Raw genomic sequence first — 20,899 nt, 5'->3', positions numbered from 1 at the left:
CCTTTCCATAAATCTGGATAACCTACTGGAACAGGACTTGGAGCTCTCATACCTTGTGTCTGGGACCAGGTCTGCCAGGGGAGTCTGGGGCAAACCCAGGAGGGCCAGGCAGAGGACGCATTTACTGAGTGTCTACCACGTGCGAGACACAGAACCAGGGTCTTCATGGCATCGTGTTGTTTACTCGGTACAACCACCCTGTTGTGAAAAGGGCCCGCCCCCTTTCCAGAGGCAGAAACTTGCTGCAAGAGGTTGGATGCTCTGCCAGAGGCTGCACAGCACCAGGGTGTGGAATGTCCAGGCCCTGCCCATCTCAGTGCCGCTCCCCGCTCCCTGCCGACCAGCACCTGCTGTCCTGGACTCCTGGACCTTCGGTGTCATCCTTGTCCCCCACTCTAAACACAGAGCTACTCACTCCCAGCCCTCCCCTGCCGCACCCTCCTGCTTGCAACAGATGAGCAGCCCTGGGAGGGCTATGGTTTCGTGGGGTCGACGACCTTGCCCAGAAAGAGGACACTCTGGGTGCTGGTGGAAAAGATCACCACAAGGAAGGGCCGGTTGAATCGCAGGATGTGGCGATTGGTCTGGGCAGAGAAGAATTTGATCGCGAAGCTGGTGGCTGCTGCAGCCTCAGTGCCAGCCTCATCCACGTCCAAGGTGGCCTTGTGGAAACTCTGGGAGGAAAATTACAAGCATTATCTCCAAGCCAGCAAGAGAGGGGGCCTGGACAAGACTGCGAGAGCCAGAAATTGCTAGGGAATAACATTGCACATAACAGCCTGCAAGGCCATTTCTTGGGGATAACACAGCAAGAATTTCATTTGGGCGGATTTTTGGGCTAGAGACCTCCTGCCACACACAATCACGGTAGCTCTCATTAAATGAGCACTTGCTCTGTGCCCGGGGCTTTGCATGCATCTTATTTGATCTTCATAGCCATCCTAAGAGGTCAGCAGTATGCTGTCCATTTTAGAAGTGAGGAAAATAAATTCGGAAACTAGTACCCCTTCAATAACCATAAGAGGAAGAACCGGAATTCAAGCTTGAACCCAAGGCTCTACCCCCTCGTGCACTTTTCTTATCAGAAGTCTTGAGTCTCTTTCTCTTATCTGCAAAGTCTCCCTAATACAGACGCACCCAATGCAGCCTCACCTGTGTCTCTCCTCTCTGTTTCCTCTTTTTTTTCTTTTTTTATTTTTTTTGGAGATGGAGTCTCACTCACTTTGTCACCCAGGCTGGAGTGCAGTGGCCTGATCTCTGGTCACATTGCAACCTCTGCCTCCCAGGCTCAAGCAATTCTCCTACCTTAGCCTCCTGAGTAGCTGGGATTACAGGTGCCCACCACCCGCCACCACACCATTCTAATTTTTGTATTTTTAGTAGAGTTGGAGTTTCACCATTTTGGCCAAGCTGGTCTCGAACTCCTGACCTCAAGTGATCTGCCTGCCTTGGCCTCCCAAAGTCCTGAGATTACAGGCATGAGTTACCATGCCCGGCCCCTCCTCCATTTTCTATCATTGCGTTTATCTCTCTATGAAGACGTTGTGTCCCTGACTAGACTGGGAGAGCTCTCTGAGGGCAGGGGCTGGTTCAACACTATATCTCCAGCACCTAGCACCACGTCCAGGGCTGGTTGATTGGTGGATGCTGATGCCTGTAGATGACTGAACACACTCAGGCTCTGAGACTCCATGTGGCAGCTTGGGAGCCCCATCGCCTGGCAGCTCCCATGGGCACTGCCCTACCGAGTTCTCTAGGGATTGCTGACTGTTGACGACTTACTTTGGATGCCTCCAGTTTTTGCTGTTTGGTGATGCCGGATAAGTCAGCCCACTTGGAGAACAGATCCGTGAAGCCCAGCCTGGGCAAAATCTGATCTAATACATAGGAGCCAGAAATGGAGAACTTGGGAAAATGCAACTCTAGCTTCTTGTAAAAATTCCTGAAAGGGGCATTGAGTTAGAACATTAGATTAATGAACAAGCCAGGATCCCTGCTGGGCAGAGCCCTCCTTGGTGGCCCTCTCTAGCTGGCTCTATTCCATCTGAGTTCTGTCCCCACAAACAGCTTCGGCTCAGACCACCTCCCACAAATGGATGTTGAAAGGCCAGGTTCCTTTGTACCCAGGCCCTGCTGTCTGTGGGATCTCCTGTCCTTGGGAACCCCTCTTCAGAGGTTGCTTCCTGTGGGTGTTCAGGTGCCCAGGGAGACAGATGTAAGCCTCGCCAGGTGGCAGTTTTGCCTTTGCCTCTGTTATAGCCCTGTGGGTTTTATTCTTTTTGAACCAGCTAATTTCTTTGGATTGGAGTCTCTCCATCATGAAAGTTGTGTGAATTTTCTATCCACATGTGCCCTTGGGCTAGGATCCTTTTCTTATATATGGTTGAAGACTTTTTCCAATCATAACCAGAGTGATGGGAAGCCTTCCTATTAATTCCTTGGGTAGGTGGATGGAGTTTTTTTGAGTCCCACTATGGCAGCTTAGTCAACCTTCTGGGCCAGAAGGGCTACCTCTTCATTGCACAGAGGTAACCCCCCAGAGAGGAAGAGTCACTTGACCCAAGTCTTGTGCAGTGGAAGAGCTATGTCTAGAGCCCAGGACTCTGAACTCCTACTGTGGTTCTTTTTTGCCTAATGAGGGGGAAGTCATATTTTAAATATAACAGGAGAGTTCATCATTTAAAGGAAGCCCATGGAAGGTCTCAGAGCAAGTGAGAATTCTCTCATAATTTGGTGATCACTCTCTATTTTGGGGCACTGTCTTTCATTAGAAAGGTACATTTGATGGATAGTACTGTAGATTCAGCCCCCATAGCACACTGGTTACCTCTTCTGCAACAAGTTGTTCCACCTCATTAGCATCTCTGGAGTCAAAACCTCCTCAATCTCCCTCATTTTGCCTTGGTTAGGGAGAATGAAAAACACGGTTGCGTCTCCTTTGTAATCCATCCGTAGCACCGAGCAGGGCAAGTATCTGTCATGAAGATACCAGTGATGCTCCTGGTCCTGCAGCATCATGGGCACCCGGACTGTTGTGTTCTCATCAACATAGAAGTCTTTGGGAGTGGTCCTTGAGGAAATGAATGGTTTCTCCCACAGGGCTGAAGGGAAGATGAAAAGAAGGTACAGGACATCTGCAGGCCACAGAGCTAGTCCTCCAGCCAGGGAATGCCATCTGGTGTTCTGAGCTACAGAAACAGTTGCTCCAGATCCTGCCCTATGAGCCCATCAAGGTGTCCCATTTTGATCATTCAAAACCTGACATGCCTGGGGAATGGATCCCTTAGGCCTCATTTAAATTTTAAAATGAGAGATAGCAGAGGATGTTCATTTTCTAATATGTGAGTAGGATTGATAGAGAAGAAACAAGAGGTGCTGGAAAGAGGGGTTCATTGTTAGGTGAGCATCCTTGAGAAGGAGAGAGGAGATGGCAGAGTATGAGCAGAGGGGTCAGCCTTCCATAAGAGGTGGGTCACTACTGCCATGATGAGAGGAGGGCATCTGAGCTTGTGGGTTCAAATGCAGGGAGGTGAGTAGATTTGGAGGTGAGAAGATTTGGAGGTGAGTAGATTTGGAGGTGAGAAGATGAGAGATTTCCTGTTTAACTGATTCCGTTTTCTCAATGAAAAGTGAGACAAGATTGTTAAGTGAAAGTCATGAGTGGGGAGGACATTTGAGAAGGACGAATCTGTTATTATAGTTGTTTTGGAGAGTGGAGATATGTAGGTAGGATTGCTGGACAGTGTAGAGATATCAATGAAAATTTGCATTCACAAATATCAAGTGAGACCATCAGCCCCGTTGGATGTTTTTCCTCAACCACATTCAGCTTCTGGGTGCAGATGTAGACTAGTTAGACCTTTAGGTTTAAGCAGGTTTGCAGCTTTGGAGGGTAAGTATGATAGAGGGAGGGAAAACCAAGGAAGTTAAGAGTTCAGAGTGTTTGCAAGGAAGTGACCATAATGATGGCCATGGAATCGCTGCAGTGTGAGGAGGGAAGCAAGGACAGGAGGCGATGTGCAGTGAGGTGGTGGCAGGTAGGGTGAATGGACTAAGGCCTCCATGCCAGGAATTTTAGTCCAGGGAATAGCAAGGGATCTGGGATTCTAACCAATGTCTTCCTGACAGTGAAACCCATACTACTGTTTCTCTTCCTTCCTTAGTTAATTTTTTTTTTAAGTTTAAAAGTTTTGTTATTTCAAAGCAAAACTTTTTTTTGGAGATAGAGTCTCATTTTGTCACCCAGACAAGTGTGGTGGCAAAATCTCAGCAACCTCCACTTCCTGGGTTCAAGCGATTCTCCTGCCTCAGCCTCCCAAGTGGCTGGGATTACAGGCATGTGCCATGAGGCCTGGCTAATTTTTTTTTTTTTTTTTTGTATTTTTAGTAGAGGCAGGGTTTTGCCATGTTGGCCGGGCTGATGTTGAACTCCTGATTTCAATATCCACCTGCCTTGTCCTCCCAAAGTGCTGGAATTACAGGTGTGAGCCACTACGCCCAGCCTCAAAACAAAGCTTTTTTAAAAAAACTTTTCAATGGTGCATGAAAATTCCACATGCAAATTACATGAGATGACTAATTTGGCTGAATCATTAGGCTGGGATTTGCTCCCTAGAATTTTGTTCCCTGTAGATTTTGGGTTCACGCTGGTTAGAACTGTGAGATTTCGAAGTAGATTGCTCTCTGAAGGCCCTGGTAGTCAGATATGATGATGGTCAGACTCAGCAGTGCTCTGTGTGCTCCAGTTTGCCCTGCTTGTCTCCAAGCTCATTTCCCAAGTCTAACCCCACTAAACAACAGCAGCCCCAGGCTACCACCAGAAACTATGCAGTGATGCTCCCCTCCATGGCAGCACTCTGATGGCTGGTTGAACCTGGCATATAGATTCCCCTCTAAGCTCTGACTTGTCCGCTTACATTGGCAACTTTCTCTCTGTCCTTCCAACTCTTCTTTCCTCTAGACCTTCACTTTCCCAGCCGCAATTGTGTGGGGCCTAATTCCTATAATGATCTCCTTACCATTGACTTGAGGTGGGTCTCCTTCTCTGATGAAACCCTGGCTAATACACACTGTACAAAGTTGTTTGCACACTGCAAAATCAACTGTGTGGACATATATGTGTGTGAATGGAAGGTGAAGAAAAGATGCTAAAACATTAACATTTGTTGCCTCTGAGTGGTAGGACTAGAGATTATGTCTACTTTCTCCTTTATGCTTTTACATATTTTTAAAGCTTCAAAATGAGCATTGTTATCATTAGATGAATTATAGTTGCTATTTATTGAGTACATAAAATGGTCAGGGGTCAAAAAACCAAAAAGTTTATAGAGATATTAACTATTTTAGGCATTGCAGGTCATTCAATCTCTGCAGTAATGAATCAACCTGCCATTGTAGCATGAAGTCAGCCACAGACAATACATAAATGAATGGGCCTGGCTGTGTGCCAATAAAACTTTATTTACAAAACCAGTGGCTGAACACATTTGGCCCATGGGCTATAGTTTGCCCATCTCTTTAGACCCTTTTCTAAGGAGTATATACATGGGTTAATCATTTGATCCTCAAAGCCAACCTTTGAATTAGAGACTTGTCTTATCCCTGCTTTGAGCAAACAAGCTGACTTGTTTGCACTGTTGGTAGAGGCTGAGCTCAGATATGAATCCAGCAATTCAACTAATGATCACTGGCTATAATGCATTTTATACATTATTTTTATGAAGAAAATATGTCTAAAGATAGGAAGGAATGGAAACCTCAATACTACAGAGTCTTCAACATACAACATTCTCACATTGCATTCCCTGAGGGTCGCTCAACCCTATCAGACACAACGTTTTTACTTACATTTTTGTAAAAATATATTTAACCAGTCAACAAATTAGTGGGTTGGAGGCGGTGGTGTGGATTTAGCATATACCAATGATCTGACTCTCACCTTTGAAGTAAATGTAATTCACCAGCACCATCAAGACGTCCTTCTTGAGCTCACTGACCAAATCCACAATCTTCCCTCGAGTTTCCTTCTTGACGTGGTCGTTGATAAGCTGGATTGTGCCCACAGTGTCGTAGAAGTTGGTGTGGAAGAGTTTAGCCTCATAGACGGCCGTGGTGTCATTCAGGAATTTTGCAAGGAACTTCAGGTTGTGGCTCAGGAACAGAGCACTGCCCACGCGTGTTTCCAGCCCATGGCCGGGGAGGTTGAGAGTGTGCAGGAGGTGCTGGAAGCCCCTATGGACATCGGACTCAGACAGCTCGGTGAGATTGAAGCCCAGGCCCTCAAGGATCTGGCTGCGGCTGTGTGAGCAGGCCCCCAGGGAAAGCATGGCGTAGGCCGCCGAGATGCTCAGCGGGGAGAAAAAGATGTTCTTCCCCGGGGTCTCCGAAGCGATCAGGTAGTAGAAGCGGAAGGCAAAGTCAGCATTGGCAGGGGCTATCTTGAGGCTGGGGGAGCCCTCACCTGTCTCCAGAATCTGCTGGTGGGAGCTGTTACTGCAACTCTCACCATCATGCTCAACGTGCAGCTGGCCATGAGAAAGGGCCAGTAGTCCAACCAGCAGGAGGAGCAGGTAGTCGATAAGATGCATCCTCTGCACTCTCAGGCCTATGGGAGGGAAGAGAATGCCCAGGAAATTCCCCCAGCAGAACACCTGGCCCTACTGAGAAGGCTGGCAGTGGGCCAGCACCCGGAGATCGTGAGTGACACCCTCAACTCCTGCAGATGGGCTTGTGAAAGGCAATGTAACACCCACCACCTTCCACATATATGGTGACAGCAACACTATTGGATGGCAATGTTTTAGACTTACAAGGCACACTCCTTGTGTCCATCATGTCATTGTGTTTCCCACCTGTGTGAGCTCTGCACAGCACTAGACTCCATTCTCACCCAACAGAGCAGGAAATGAAGACTCCCAAAGTGACTCACCCAAGTCACCTACCTAGCACATATCCCAGCCAGAACCCACATCCCCAGACTCAGGTGCTGCTTCTCCCACACTTGTCGTTCAGATGAGTTGATTTCATTAGTGCAGTGATTTTGCATGGAGGATGGCAATCATCAGAGTTTATTTTAGGGTCTGCTCCACAAACATCTGTGGAGTGCTTTATATGGTTTACAAACCACTTTCATGCCATTTAGTTTGACCCTCCCACCCCTGTAGAGGTCAGTAGAACTGGTCTTTGTATTGTTACCCCGTACAGACAAGGACATGGATGTTTAATAAGTGACCTGCCCAAAGTTGCGGGGATAGAATTGGTACCCGTTTCATAATGAACATCTGTCCAAGAAAGGATACTCCAGTTTCTCCCCCAAATCTGCTCCTGCCCCATCAAATGGTCCCACCAGTATCCGGTTGTCAGGCCAAAAAGCTTCTAGGCTTCTATCCACCCACAATCCATTTAATCCACTTCCATGACCTGCAGGGTTGGGTTTTTTTTTGTTTGTTTGTTTGTTTTTTTGATACAGGGTCTCACTCTGTCACCCAAGCTGGAGTGCAGTGGTGTAATCATGGCTCACTGCAGCCTTGACTTCCTGAGCTCAGGTGATCCTCCCACTTCACCCTTCCAAGTAGCTGGAACTACAGGCATGCACCCTTCCAAGTAGCTGGAACTACAGGCATGCACAGCCACACCCAGCTAATTTTTTATAGAGTCGGGGTCTCACCATGCTGCCCAAGCTGGTCTCCAACTCCTAGACTCTCCTGTAGGTTCTTCAGCCTCTCACCCCCTCTATTGCTATGATCGTCAACCAGGGCTCAGAAAACTTTTTCTGCAAAGTGCCAGATAGTAATATCTGCGGTTTTGCAGACCACACAGTCTCTGCTGCCACTACCCAACTCTGCTGTGGCAGCTGGAAACAGCCACAGACCGGACATGCATGAACAGGCGTGGCTGTGTTTCAGTGAAACTTCACTTACGGACACTGAAATGTGAATTTCATATTATTTTCCTGTGTCACAAAATGATGTTCTTCAATTGATTTTTCAACGCTTTATATATTTATCTTTTATACTTATCACTTATATTTTATATTTATATTTTACATCTTGCATTCTTAGCTCATGGACAGTAGGACGGATTTGACCTACAAGCTGTGGCTTGTTGACCCCTGACCTAGACCCTTGCAGAAAGCTTCCTAGTCTTTCTGCTCTCTGTTCTCCACTCAGCAGTTGGAGGGATCATTTAGAAACATACATAGGACCGCATCACTCACAGACACACCTCCCCTCCGGCATGAGCTCCCCAAGATCACCTGGATTGGCAGCCAGAAGACCTTGGCCCTCAGTCAGTGCCGCCCTGTACCAGCTGTGTGTCCCTGGGGGAGGCTTTTCTGGGTCTCCGGGCATAGTCACCCACCAGTGCCCATGGACCCTAGGTCGGGGCCTTTCTAGCCTGAGTATTTCTCACCTCTAGCAAGAGTGACCAAGTGTCCCAGCTTGCCTGGGACTTTCCTGGTTTTAGCACTGAAAATATATCCCAGAAGAATTCTCAGTCTTGGGCAAAGTGGAACAGTTGGTCACCCTCCCTCTAGAGTCTCTCGTCTCCATTGTCTCAGGGGGTTACTCACGGCACAGTCTGTCCTGGAGTGGACCCCCTGGGTGGCTGTCTCAGCTCTGTCTTATCAAGCCCAGGAGGACTGGTCAAACCAGGCCTTCTCAGTACCACCCACTCTCTCCCGACCGGGTAATTATTAACAAACAGGCTACGGGTGCAGCATTGCCTCAACAAGGAAATCTCACCAGAAGTTGGTTCACCCCCTCCCAAGAAGACACCCCACTTCCCACCTGGGGAACCCCAAGAGGGTTCACTTCTTCATGTTTGTGCAGTGCATGGAGGTTCGCCTGGCCCTTGCTGCTCCCCGAGGGCCCGGGGAACCACTTGGAAAATCTGGTCTCCAACCAGCCCCTCACTAGCTGTGTGAAGTTGAGCTCATTTACTCCCTCTCTGAGCTTCAGTCGCCTACCTCCCTCCTACAACATGAGGGGCTGGATCAGACAGGGGGCAGCAAGCTCCAGCACCTTCATAGATCAGGTAAGGAAGACTCCATGGTGCCATGGTGGGGAATGGTGGGGATGTGTGGAAGTGAGAGAGCCAGCTCTCTACAGGCCAGGCAAGACCCACCTGTGGGCAGGGCCTCCAGTTTGCAATCCTGGACTCTGTGATTTCTGAGGTTAGAGTCCACTGAGATCTCATAGGTCAGACCATAAGGACAGTACATCCCAGGGCAAGGGTGGCATGGGGTGGGACCAGGAACCTCCTTGGGCCGGGTATTCAATTTGCATTTTTCTTCTTTAACCATGGAATTGAACTTGTTCTCTCCCCAGTAATCAGTGAACCCCTGCACCCTTGTAACCTTGCACCCTTGCACCCTCCTGGGGCAGCCATTTCTCAAGCTATGTGGGGAAGGACTGCAGGGAGCAATGTGGCCCTGGGTGCCCTGACTGAGATGACCTTGACCATTCAGGCATCCTCTAGCAGACTTTCTGGATGTGTTTCCAGGTCGTTGGGCCTTAAGGTAAGTGAAATATACACCACTGAGCAGCATAGTGGGCTGGGAGCCCTGAGCGATGTAGACACGGGGATGGCAGAGCAGGCACAAGCACAGCCCTGGAGCCAGCTGGCCTGAGGTCCAAAATGGGTCAACACCAGGACAAGAGAGGAAGCTAGCAGGTCAGGCAAAGTGAGAGCTACTGTCTCAGTGGATTCTCGCTTTCCCTCACTCATCTCTCTCTTTCCCTTGCCTACACACTCTAGGTGTACTAAGCTTGGCCCATTTTACACATGAGAAAATGTAAGCCCGGAGACATTGTTAGCTCAGATTCCAGAGTCAGGGTCTGCACCGGGGCCACTGAACATGAAGCCCATGTTCCTTCCCAGCATCTGCTGCTTCTCCACGTGGACAGACTTTTCCTGCCACCGGAATAGCAGCTGCTGCTTTGCTTACTGCTGTACCACGCGCTAGGGCAGAATGTGGTGCAGGGGACATGCTCCATGGATGCTGACTGAGTGAGTCAATGAGTGAAAGATGGCCACGGATTTTTGCTCTGATGGATGTGAAAATACATTATTCCCCTTACAATGGTCTACAGTCTGGGGTTTTGCTTTTTTAGTCTTGCTTCTTCAGTGAGTTGGGGGCTGATGCCACAGATTCCAGGGGTTAGCGTATGCTTGGCTGCAGCCCAGGGGATGGACAGCTTGTCCCTGCCATGAGCACACAGTCACTGCCCTTTAGTTTCTGGCGTCTGCCCCTGGGATGTTCTGGACAGAGGTTGGGCTTTGGCGTCAGACAAGCTCCCTCACTGCTGAGATTTGTGACTTTGGGCAAGTCACTCCACCTCTCTGAACCTCAGTTTTTCACGTGTCAAATGAGAAGCAATAATCACTAATCAGAAAACTGATATTAAGGGCAGGGGGGCAGCACTCTTAAATGTTCTGAGCCCCGTATTAATCTTAATGGGTGCTTCCTTCTTCCCTTCCCATCCCAGCAGTGGTGGACAGCCAGACTGTCTGGGTTGAATCTGGACTCCACCACTACTTAAGTTACTTAACTCTGCCTCAGTGTCTTCATCTGTAAACTGTGGGTAATAATTGCCCCTAAATCTCAGGGTTGTCAACAAGATCAGTAAACTGACATCTGTAAAGTCCTAGAATAGCATCTGGCCATAGTGCGTGCAGTGGAAGCGTGAGTTAGTCTGTCGTATTATTTCAGATGGGTTGTACATTACTCATTTATCCCCAAAGGTGTACACATGGCTGAAACCATGTTGTTAAACTTGTTTTGAGTTGTGGTCCTGATTATCTCAAGAAAGCTTTGAACTCTCCCTGAAATATGCACAGATGTATGTTTTACAATTTAGGGAGATTCTTCAATCCCATGAAGTCCATGCAGTCCCTGTGGGCTAGGGCAGTTATTTTTTCCTGCAAAGAGCAGGCCCATATAAAGGAAAGGTGGAAAGAACACTCAGGCATGTAGTGGGAGCTACTGACTTGGACCCTGCAGGAGAAGGAGGGAATGACGGCAATTGGTGTGGCTGCAGGCTGGGCTCAGTTGCTAGCTCCAGCCTCAGTCCTGCCTAGCAGCCTGGCTGCTTCTTGTCTTAAGGTCTCTGGGAGGGCTTCAGGATTGTTGAACCCTTGCCTGTTACAATTTGAAGGCCAAGTGTTTCTTGTTAATCATCTGTAAGGTCCCAGAGGACAATAAATTGTGTCACAGTCATATCTGGGCACATTAGAACAGGCCTGGCCTATAGAAGATGCTTAACAGAAGTCAGTCATTGAGTGAATGAATGAATGAATGAATGAAGAGATGGCAAAGGCCCTGCTCAGAGGTGCTGCTCAGGTGTTCCAGTGGCAAGCTCCTAAAATCTGCAACACTCTTGGCAAGTACTGATTTAAGGAAGCAGGGATAAGTTGCCTGACCAGGAAGGCCAGGGTGGATGTGGGGAAGCAGAGGGCTTGACTGCTTCTCTTTGCCCCTAGGAAATACCACTGGGCCAGATGGGGCAGCTGCTGTGACACCATTGATGTCCCCGGCAGGGAGCCGCTTTTTCCAGCATCCCAGAAACTGCCTGAACTGTGCTGTAGGCATGAATCCCACTCCCTGACACCCTCCTCTGCTCCACTGCATCCTAAATTGCAACCCAGCCCTTTCTCAATGGCTGTCTTGGTCTCCCATTCCAGCACAGGCCCCACTTATGCTGCCCTCCTGCTAACTGCTCCCAATCCCCTTCCCATTCCCTGGATTCCAAATGGAGCCAGGAATTTAATCTGCCCTTAAAAAGGCTGTCCTTGTTTTGAATTTGATTGGAAATGTAATAATAATGGTCATCATGGAAAATATGGGAAAGTAAAAAAAACCTGGAGAAGAAAATAAAATCATTTGCAAACCTGGTGTTCAGCTTATGACTAGATATAATTGGTTTCCTTCCAGTCTTGTAAGAAATGGGTATGTGCTCATACAGAACAGCAACAACAAAGCTCTTCCAGTCTTGGTTTGGATGGATGTAGGAAGACTATAGATGCTACAGTCCAAAGAGCGCTCCATGCAAAAATTCCAGAGTAGATGGTCAAGAACAGGTCTCCTGATTCTTAAATGCTTTACTCATGTGAAAGAGGACTGAAAGGTGTTGAGAGGTGGAGACTGAGAAGGAATTACAAAGAAGAAGGAGAGAAGTGCTTCCCCCATGTTATCTTAAGAGTGCAGAGCTTCAACAAAACACTCATGCAACACAATATGTATCCCTGGAGTTAGAGGGGCTCAGGGGACTGGGGCTTGATGCTTGCCTGGAAATGCTAAAAGGTGTAGGTGGGCTGTTTAGACTCTCTAGGAACTCTACGTCTAATTATCTGTCCCTCTCTTAAACTCATGATTTTCTATCTGGCTTTTAGATACATAGTTACACAGGATACACATACGTCCTACTTATGTATGGCTGGGAAACAAGCCACCCCAAATTTAGCGGCATAAAACAATGGCAGTTGTTTGTCATTATTATTGCTATCTCTACAGTTCTGGGGGTTGACTGGGCTCAGCTGGGTGGTTTTTGCTCAGGGTCTCTTATGAGGTTGCAGTTGGACAGGAACTGAGACTAGAGTCATCTTGAAAGTGGATATGCTTTCAGACTACCACATATGATGTCCCTGCTGGACTATGGGTTTTTAGGAAGCAAGCACAGTGTTTTATTCCTTTTTCTTCCTGAATTTGTGTCCTTCCCTCTAACTTTCACAGCTTAGCACATTGCTTAGCACAGAACAAGTCCTATGTTAGGGTCAGTTGAATAAAAAACAATAATTAGACTTCATTCAGGATCATCCTGGTGGATGGGAGGCAAGACTAGATTGCAGCTCTGACTCGGATGGACAGAGCAGCATGCGGAGGCTTGCATGGTGAATTTTAGTGTCAGAATGACTTCAAGAACAAACCAGGAATCCTGAGAGGACACACAGACCCTCTGAAGGAAGTGGACTGCTTCTGCAGGACCCAGGAGACCCCCCCCAAATACTGTGAGTATCCAAACTGTGGAAATGGGAAAGGGAGACTTTCTGCTATGAAACACACACCCCCACTGGGGAAAATGAAGGTGTAGTTTGTGGGAGAAGTTTCTGACCTTACCTGGAGCTGAGTCAATTTAGAGAGCCAAGCGAAATACAGGGGTAGAGGAAGCAGCGGGAAAGGCCCTGGGAGCTTGCTGGATCTCAAGCAGGCCATTCCTGCGTGGCTCCACAGGAGCCCTTTGGGAGGGTGGCCAGAGGTGTGGGGGAAAATGCCACAGGAAAGAGGAAGTCTCCAGCTGAAATTTGTAACAATGTGAACAGGGCAAGAAGCTTGCTGGCCAGAACTCGGGGAAGGGTGCGAATCCAGTGTGCCGACTCCACAGGTGCGGGAAGAACCAAAGCCCTATTCTTTCGCAGTTGGGAGGTGAGTAACCTGGGGCAAGTTCCCAAGACCTGCTCGCCCACTGCCTGGAAACAGACTCAGGGCTGTTAGCAGGGGCATGGTGGGAGTGAGAATGGCCCTTCAGATTGTTTGGGAGCTGGGTGGGGCCTGTGACTGCTGGCTTTCCCCTACTTTCCTGACAACCTGCATGACTCAGTAGAGGCAGCCATAATCCTCCTAGGTACATAACTCCATTGACATGGGACCCTCACTCCCATCCCCCACAGCAGCCATAGCAAGGCCCACCCAAAGAAAGTCAGAGCTCAGACACGCCCAGCCCTGCCCCTCGATGGGCCTTCCCTATCCACCCTGATAGCTGAAAACTAATAACATATACTCTTGGGAGTTCTGAAACCCCACCACCACCAGTTCCTTTCCATACTACCACAGCTGATGCTCTCTGGGAAGCGCCACCTCCCAGCAGGAGGCCAACCAATACAAAAATAGAACGTTAAACCACCAAAGCTAAAAACCCTCACAGAGTTCATTTCACTCCCCTGCCGCCTCCACCAAAACGGGTGCTGGTATCCATGGCTGAGAGACCCACGGAGGGTTCACATCACAGGACTCTGTGCAGACAAACCCCCATACCAGCCTGGAGCCGGGCAGACTTGCTGGGTGGCTAGACTCAGAAGAAAAATAACAATCACTGCAACGTGGCTCACAGGAAGCCACATCCATAGGAAAAGGGGAGAGTACTACATCAAGGGAACACAGTGTGGGACAAAAGAATCTGAACAACAGCCTTTAGCCCGAGACCTTCCCTCAGACAGAGCCTACCCAAATGAGAAGGAACTGGAAAACCAACGCTGGTAATATGACAAAACAAGGCTCTTTAACACCACCCCCCCGCTCCCCCACCCCACCATCACCAAAATCACACTAGCTCACCAATAATGGATCCAAACCAAGAAGAAATCCCTGATTTATTGAAAAAGAATTCAGGAGGTTAGTTATTAAGCTAATCAGGGAGGCACCAGAGAAAGGTGAAACCCAATGCAAGGAAATCCAAAAAACAATACAAGAAGTGAAGGGAGAAATATTCAAGGAAATAGATAGCATTAAAAAAATCAAAACTTCAGGAAACATTGAACACACTGATAGAAATACTGACAGAAATACAAAATGCTCTGGAAAGTCTTACAATAGAATTGAACAAGTAGAAGAAAGAAATTTAGAGTTTGAAGACAAGATCTTCAAATTAACCCAATCCAACAAAAACAAAGAAAAAAGAATAAGAAAATATGAACAAAGCCTCCAAGAAGTTTGGGATTATGTTAAATGACCAAACCTAAGTATAATTGGTGCTCCTGAGGAAGAAGAGAAATCTGAAAGTTTGGAAAACACCAGGTAACATTTCCAAACTTGCGGGAATAATCAAGGAAATCTTCCCCAGTCTTGTTAGAAACCTAGACATCCAAATACAAGAAGCACAAAGAACACCTGGGAAATTCATTGCAAAAAGATAATGACCTAGGCACATTGTCATCAGGTTATCTAAAGTTAAGACAAAGAAAAGAATTTTAAGAGCTGTGACACAAAACCACCAGGTAACCTATAAAGGCAAACTTATTACATTAACAGCAGATTTCTCAGCAGAGAAATCTACCAGCCAGAAGGGATTGGGGCCCTATCTTCAGCCTTCTCAAACAAAACAATTTTCAGCCAAGAATTTTTTTTTTTATTATTATACTTTAAGTTCTAGGGTACATGTGCACATTGTGCAGGTTAGCTACATATGTATACATGTGCCATGCCGGTGCGCTGCACCCACTAACTCGTCATCTAGCATTAGGTATATCTCCCAATGCTATCCCTCCCCCCTCCCCCCCCCCACCACAGTCCCCAGAGTATGATATTCCCCTTCCTGTGTCCATGTGATCTCATTGTTCAATTCCCACCTATGAGTGAGAATATGCGGTGTTTGGTTTTTTGTTCTTGCGATAGTTTACTGAGAATGATGGTTTCCAATTTCATCCATGTCCCTACAAAGGATATGAACTCATCATTTTTTATGGCTGCATAGTATTCCATGGTGTATATGTGCCACATTTTCTTAATCCAGTCTATCATTGTTGGACATTTGGGTTGGTTCCAAGTCTTTTCAGCCAAGAATTTTATATCTAGTGATATTAAACATGATATATGAAGGAAAGATACAGTCTTTTTCAGATAAACAAATGCTGAGAGAATTCACCACTACCAAGGCAGCACTATAAGAACTGCTAAAAGGAGCTCTAAATCTTGATACAAATCCTGAAAACACATCAAAACAGAACCTATTTAAAACATAGATCACACAGGACCTGTGATACAAAAATACATTTTAAAAAGCAAAAACAAAAACAAAAAAACCAAAGTACACAGGCAACAAACAGCACAATGAATGCAATGGTACCCCACATCTCAATACTAACATTAAATGTAAATGGCCTAAATACCCCACTTAAAAGATATAGAGCTGCAGAATGGATAAGAACTCAGCAACTAACAATCTTCTGCCTTCAAGAGACTCACCTAACATGTAAGGACTCACATAAACTTAAAGGGGTGGAAAAAGACCTTTAATGCAAATGGACACCAAAAGCAGGCAGGGGTACCTATTCTTATATCAGACAAAGCAAACTTTAAAGCAACAGCAGTTAAAAGAGACAAAGAGAGACATTATATAATGGTAAAAGGCCTTGTTTAACAAGAAAATATCACAATCCTAAACATGTATCTACCTAACACTGGAGCTCCCAAATTTGTAAAACAATTACTAATATATCCAAGAAATGAGATAGACAGCAACACAATAATAGTGGGGGACTTTAATACTCCTCTAACAGTACTAGACAGGTCATGAAGACAGAAAGTCAACAAAAGAACAATGGATTTAAACTATACCTTGGAATAAATGGACTTAACAGATATATACAGAACATTTCATCCAACAACTGCAGAATCCACCCTCTATTCAACAGTGCATGGAATTTTCTCCAAGATAGACCACATGATAGGCCATAAAATGAGCCTCAATAAATTTAAGAAAATTGAAATTATATCAAGTACTCTCTCAGATCACAGTGGAATGAAACTGGAAGTCAACTCCAAAAGGAAGCTTTGAAGCCACGCAAATATATAGACATTAAGTAACCTGCTCCCAAATGAGCATTGGGTCAAAAGTGAAATCAAGACTGAAATTAAAAAATTCTTCAAACTGAATGACAATAATGACACAACCTATCAAAACCTCTGGGATAAAGCAAAGGCTGTGCTAAGAGGAAAGTTCATAGCCCTAAATGTCTACATCAAAAAGACTGAAAGAGCACAAACTGACATTCCAAGGTCAAATCTCAAGGAAGTAGAGAAACAAGAATAAACCAAACCCAAACCAAGCAGAAGAAAAGAAATAATCAAGATCAAAGCAGAACTAAATGAAATTGAAACAAACAAACAAAAAAACACAGAAAATACATGAAACAAAAGCTGGTTCTTTGAAAAGATAAATAAAATTGACAGACCATTAGCAAGATTAACCAAGTAAAAAGAGAGAAAATCCAAATAACCTCATTAAAAAATGAAACAGGACATATTACAACTGACACCACTGAAATACAAAAGATTATTTGAGGCTACTATGAACACTTTTATGCACATCAACTAGAAAACCTAGAAGAGATGGATAACTTCCTGGAAAAATACAACCATCTTAGCTTAAATCAGGAAGAATTAGATACTCTGAACAGACCAATAATAAGCAGTAAGATTGAAATAGTAAATAAAAAATAAACAACAAAAAAAGCCCAGGACCAGATGGATTCACAGCAGAATTCTACCACATTCAAAGAAGAATTGGTACCAATCTTTTTGACACTATTCCACAAGACAGAGAAAGAGGCAACCCTGTCTTTCATTCTATGAAGCCAGTATCACCCTAATACCAAAACCAGGAAAGGACATAACCAAAAAAGAAAACTACAGACCAATATCCCTGATGAACATAGACGCTAAAATCTTTAACAAAATACTAGCTAACCAAATCCAACAACATATCAAAAAGATAATCCACCATGATCAAGTGGGTTTCATACCAGAGATGCAGGGATGGTTTAACATACACAAGTCAATAAATGTGATACACCACATAAACAGAATTAAAAACAAAAATCACATGATTATCTCAATAGCTGTAGAAAAAGCATTCGAAAAAATCCAGCATCTATTTATGATTAAAACTCTCAGCAAAATCGGCATACAAGGGACATACCTCAATGTAATAAAAGTCATCTATGACAAACCCACAGCCAACATAATACTGAATGGGGAAAAGTTGAAAGCATTCCCTCTGAGAACTGGAACAAGACAAGGAGGCCCACTCTTACCACTCCTCTTCAACATAGTCCTGGAGGTCCTAGCCAGAGTAATCAGACAAGAGAAAGAAATAAAAGGCATCCAAATTGGTAAAATGGAAGTCAAACTCTCACTGCTGACGATATGATCGTTTACCTTGAAAACTCTAAAAACTCCTCCAGAAAGCTCCTATAACGGATAAAAGAATTTAGCAAAGTTTCCAGATACGAGATTAATGTACACAAATCAGTTGCTCTTCTATACACCAAGAGCGGCCAAGCAGAGAATCAAATAAGAACTCACCTCCTCTTATAATAGCTACAAAAAAGGTAAAATACTTTGGAATGTACCTAACCAAGGAGGCAAAAGACCTCTACTAGGAAAACTACAAAACACTCCTGAAAGAAATCATAGTTGACAAAAACAAATGGTAACACATCTCATGCTTATGGATGGGTAGTATCAATATTGTGAAAATGACCATACTACCAAAAGCATTCTACAAATTCAATGCAATCTCCATCAAAATACCCCCATCATTTTTCACAGAATTAGGAAAAACACTTCTAAAATTCATATGGAACCAAAAAAAGTGCCTGCATAGCCAAAGCAAGACTAAACAAAAAGAAGAAATCTGGGAGCATCACACTACCTGATTTCAAACTATTCTGTGAGACCATAGTCACCAAAACAGCATGGTACTGGTTTAAAAATAGGCACATAGACCGATGGAACAGAATAGAGAGCCTCGAAATAAACCCAAATACTTACAGCCAACCGATCTTTGACAAAGCAAACAAAAACATAAAGTTGGGGAAAGACACCCTTTTCAACAAATGGTGCTGGGATAATTAGTTAGCCACATGTAGAAGAATGAAACTGGATCCTCGTCTCTCACCTTAATACAAAAATCAACTCAAGATGGATTAAGGACTTGAATCTAAGACCTAAAACTATACAAATCCTAGAAGATAACATTGAAAAAACCCTTCTAGACATTGGCTTAGGCAAGAATTTCATGACCAAGAACCCAAAAGCAAATGCAATAAAAACAAAGATAAATAGTTGGGACCTAATTAAACTAAAGAGCTTTTGCACGGCAAAAGGAACTGTCAGCAGAGTAAGCAGACAGCCCACAGAGTGGGAGAAAATTTTCACAATCTATAAATCTGACAGAGAACTAATCCAGAATCTACAGTGAACTCAAACAAATCTGAGAACAAAACAAACAATACCATCAAAAAGTGGGCTAAGGATATGAATAGACAATTCTCAAAAGAAGATATACAAATGGCCAACAAACATATGAAAAAATCCTCAATGTCACTAATGATCAGGGAAATGCAAATCAAAACCACAATGTGTTACCACCCTACTCCTGCAAGAATGGCCATAATCATAAAATCAAAAAACAGTAGATGTTGGCATGGATGCGGTGAACAGGGAACACTTCTACACAGCTGGTGGGAATGTAAATGAGTATAGCCACTATGGAAAACAGTGTGGAAATTCCTTAAAGAACTAAAAGTAGAACTACCATTTGATCCAGCAATCCCTCTACTGGGTATCTACCCAGAGGAAAAGAAGTCATTATACGAAAAATATACTTGCACAAGCATGTTTATAGTAGCACAATTTGCAATTGCAAAATCATGTAACCAACCCAAATGCCCATCAATCAATGAGTGGATAAAGAAACTGCAGTATGTATACACAATGGAATAGTACTCAGCCATAAAAAGGAATGAATTAATGGCATTTGCAGCGACCTGGATGAGACTGGACACTATTATTCTAAGTGAGGTAATTCAGGAATGGAAAACCAAACATCGAATGTCTTCACTGATAGGTGGGAGCTAAGTTATGGGGATATAAAGGCATAAGAATGATACAGTGGACTTTGGGAACTTGAGGGAAAGGTGGGAGGGGGGGCGAGGGATAAAAGACTACAAATATGGTGCAGTGTATACTGCTCAGGTGATGTGTGTACCAAAAGCTCGCAAATCACCACTGAAGAACTTACTCGTGTAACCAAATACCACCTGTAGCCCAATAACCTATGGAAAAAAATAATAAAAATAACTACAATAATAACTGCAACAAAACCAGATCCTATCTGTGGAGATTTTGCAATGTGCTGGGTCTTGTCTTTGATGATGTAATGACATTAAATAATCCTAGGAATCCTAAGAGACATGCTTTGTCTTCATTAAAGAGAGGAGGTGATGGAGGCCCAGGGGCGCTAAATATCTTCCTTGAGGTCACACAGCTCCTATATGGGAAAACTGAGATTTGAACTCAGAAATTTCTGGTCCCAAAGTCCAAGCTCTTCACCTATGCCTTTGACTAGTACTATTAGAAAGGAGATTTAACCTCAACCAATTGTGCAGCCAGCCAGGGAACAGTCCCAACCCACACTTTCCCCTCAAAGATCATTAGGTTTTCTTCTTGGGTTATGTGGGTAGACTGAGCCCCCTATGGGCCTGCGACCCTGCAGGAAGCTGTGCGTCTCCCAGCGAAATTCTGCTACCCTGAGGCCACACCCACAGTCACAGAGGCCACCGCCCCATAACACCACCGAGGCACTAGGATACCAAGGAATTCAGCTGCTTTTTGCCTAAGACCAACATTCCTCAAAATGTGGCCCTGGAGTCCTCCATAAGAGAGGTACTCGTTAATTAATTTATTTTTGGGACAGAGTCTTGCTCTGTCACCCAGACTGGAAGTCAGTGACACGATCTTGGCTCACTGCAGCCTCAACCTCCCGGGCTCAGATGATCCTCCCACCACAGCCTCCAGAGTAACTGGGACTACAGGCATGCACCACCACGCCCGGCTAATTTTTGTATTTTTTGTAGAGACGGGTGTTTCACCGTATCACCCAGGCTGGTCTGGAACTCCTGGGCTCAAGTCATCCACCCACCTTGGCCTCCCAAAATTCTAGGAGCCACTGTGCCTGGCCTAGAAGGAGTTATTAAAAGCAAAGAATCACAGGCTTTCCCCCAAGTCTCTTGAATCAGAATCACGGGTGTGGGCGTGCAGGGCGGGTCTGGGGGGCCTGCACTTTAATGCTGTCCCCTAGCGGGTCTTAAGAATCACCCACGGCCTCAGGGCAAGCGTTTGGCG

General features: G+C 45.3%; 1 protein-coding gene across 1 annotated transcript; it reads right to left on the bottom strand.

Annotated features, from left to right (window-relative positions):
• Positions 1 to 162: 162 nt before the first annotated feature.
• Positions 163 to 8,622, bottom strand: SERPINA4 (serpin family A member 4). The gene is made up of 5 exons (XM_003832823.6): positions 8,255 to 8,622; positions 5,939 to 6,604; positions 2,828 to 3,101; positions 1,783 to 1,942; positions 163 to 674 (listed from the first exon to the last, which is right to left on the bottom strand). Exons 1-5 carry the CDS (start codon positions 8,346 to 8,348, stop codon positions 474 to 476), a joined length of 1,395 nt encoding a protein of 464 aa, XP_003832871.3. The 5' UTR covers positions 8,349 to 8,622; the 3' UTR covers positions 163 to 473.
• Positions 8,623 to 20,899: the final 12,277 nt, after the last annotated feature.

Source organism: Pan paniscus, chromosome 15 (genome assembly GCF_029289425.2).
Source record: "Pan paniscus chromosome 15, NHGRI_mPanPan1-v2.0_pri, whole genome shotgun sequence".
NCBI lineage: Eukaryota > Metazoa > Chordata > Mammalia > Primates > Hominidae > Pan > Pan paniscus.
Note: the sequence above shows the minus strand (reverse complement) of the source record. Positions and strands in the feature narration are given on the sequence as shown.

Coding starts and splice junctions, on each gene's coding strand:
- SERPINA4 (XM_003832823.6), bottom strand. CDS start 8,348: ATGCCCGGAGACCCAGAAAAGCCTCCCCCAGGGACACACAGCTGGTAC. Junction 3,102..5,938: donor GAATTACATTTACTTCAAAG/GTGAGAGTCAGA, acceptor TCTTCCCTTCAG/CCCTGTGGGAGAAACCATTC. Junction 1,943..2,827: donor AACAACTTGTTGCAGAAGAG/GTAACCAGTGTG, acceptor TGCCCCTTTCAG/GAATTTTTACAAGAAGCTAG.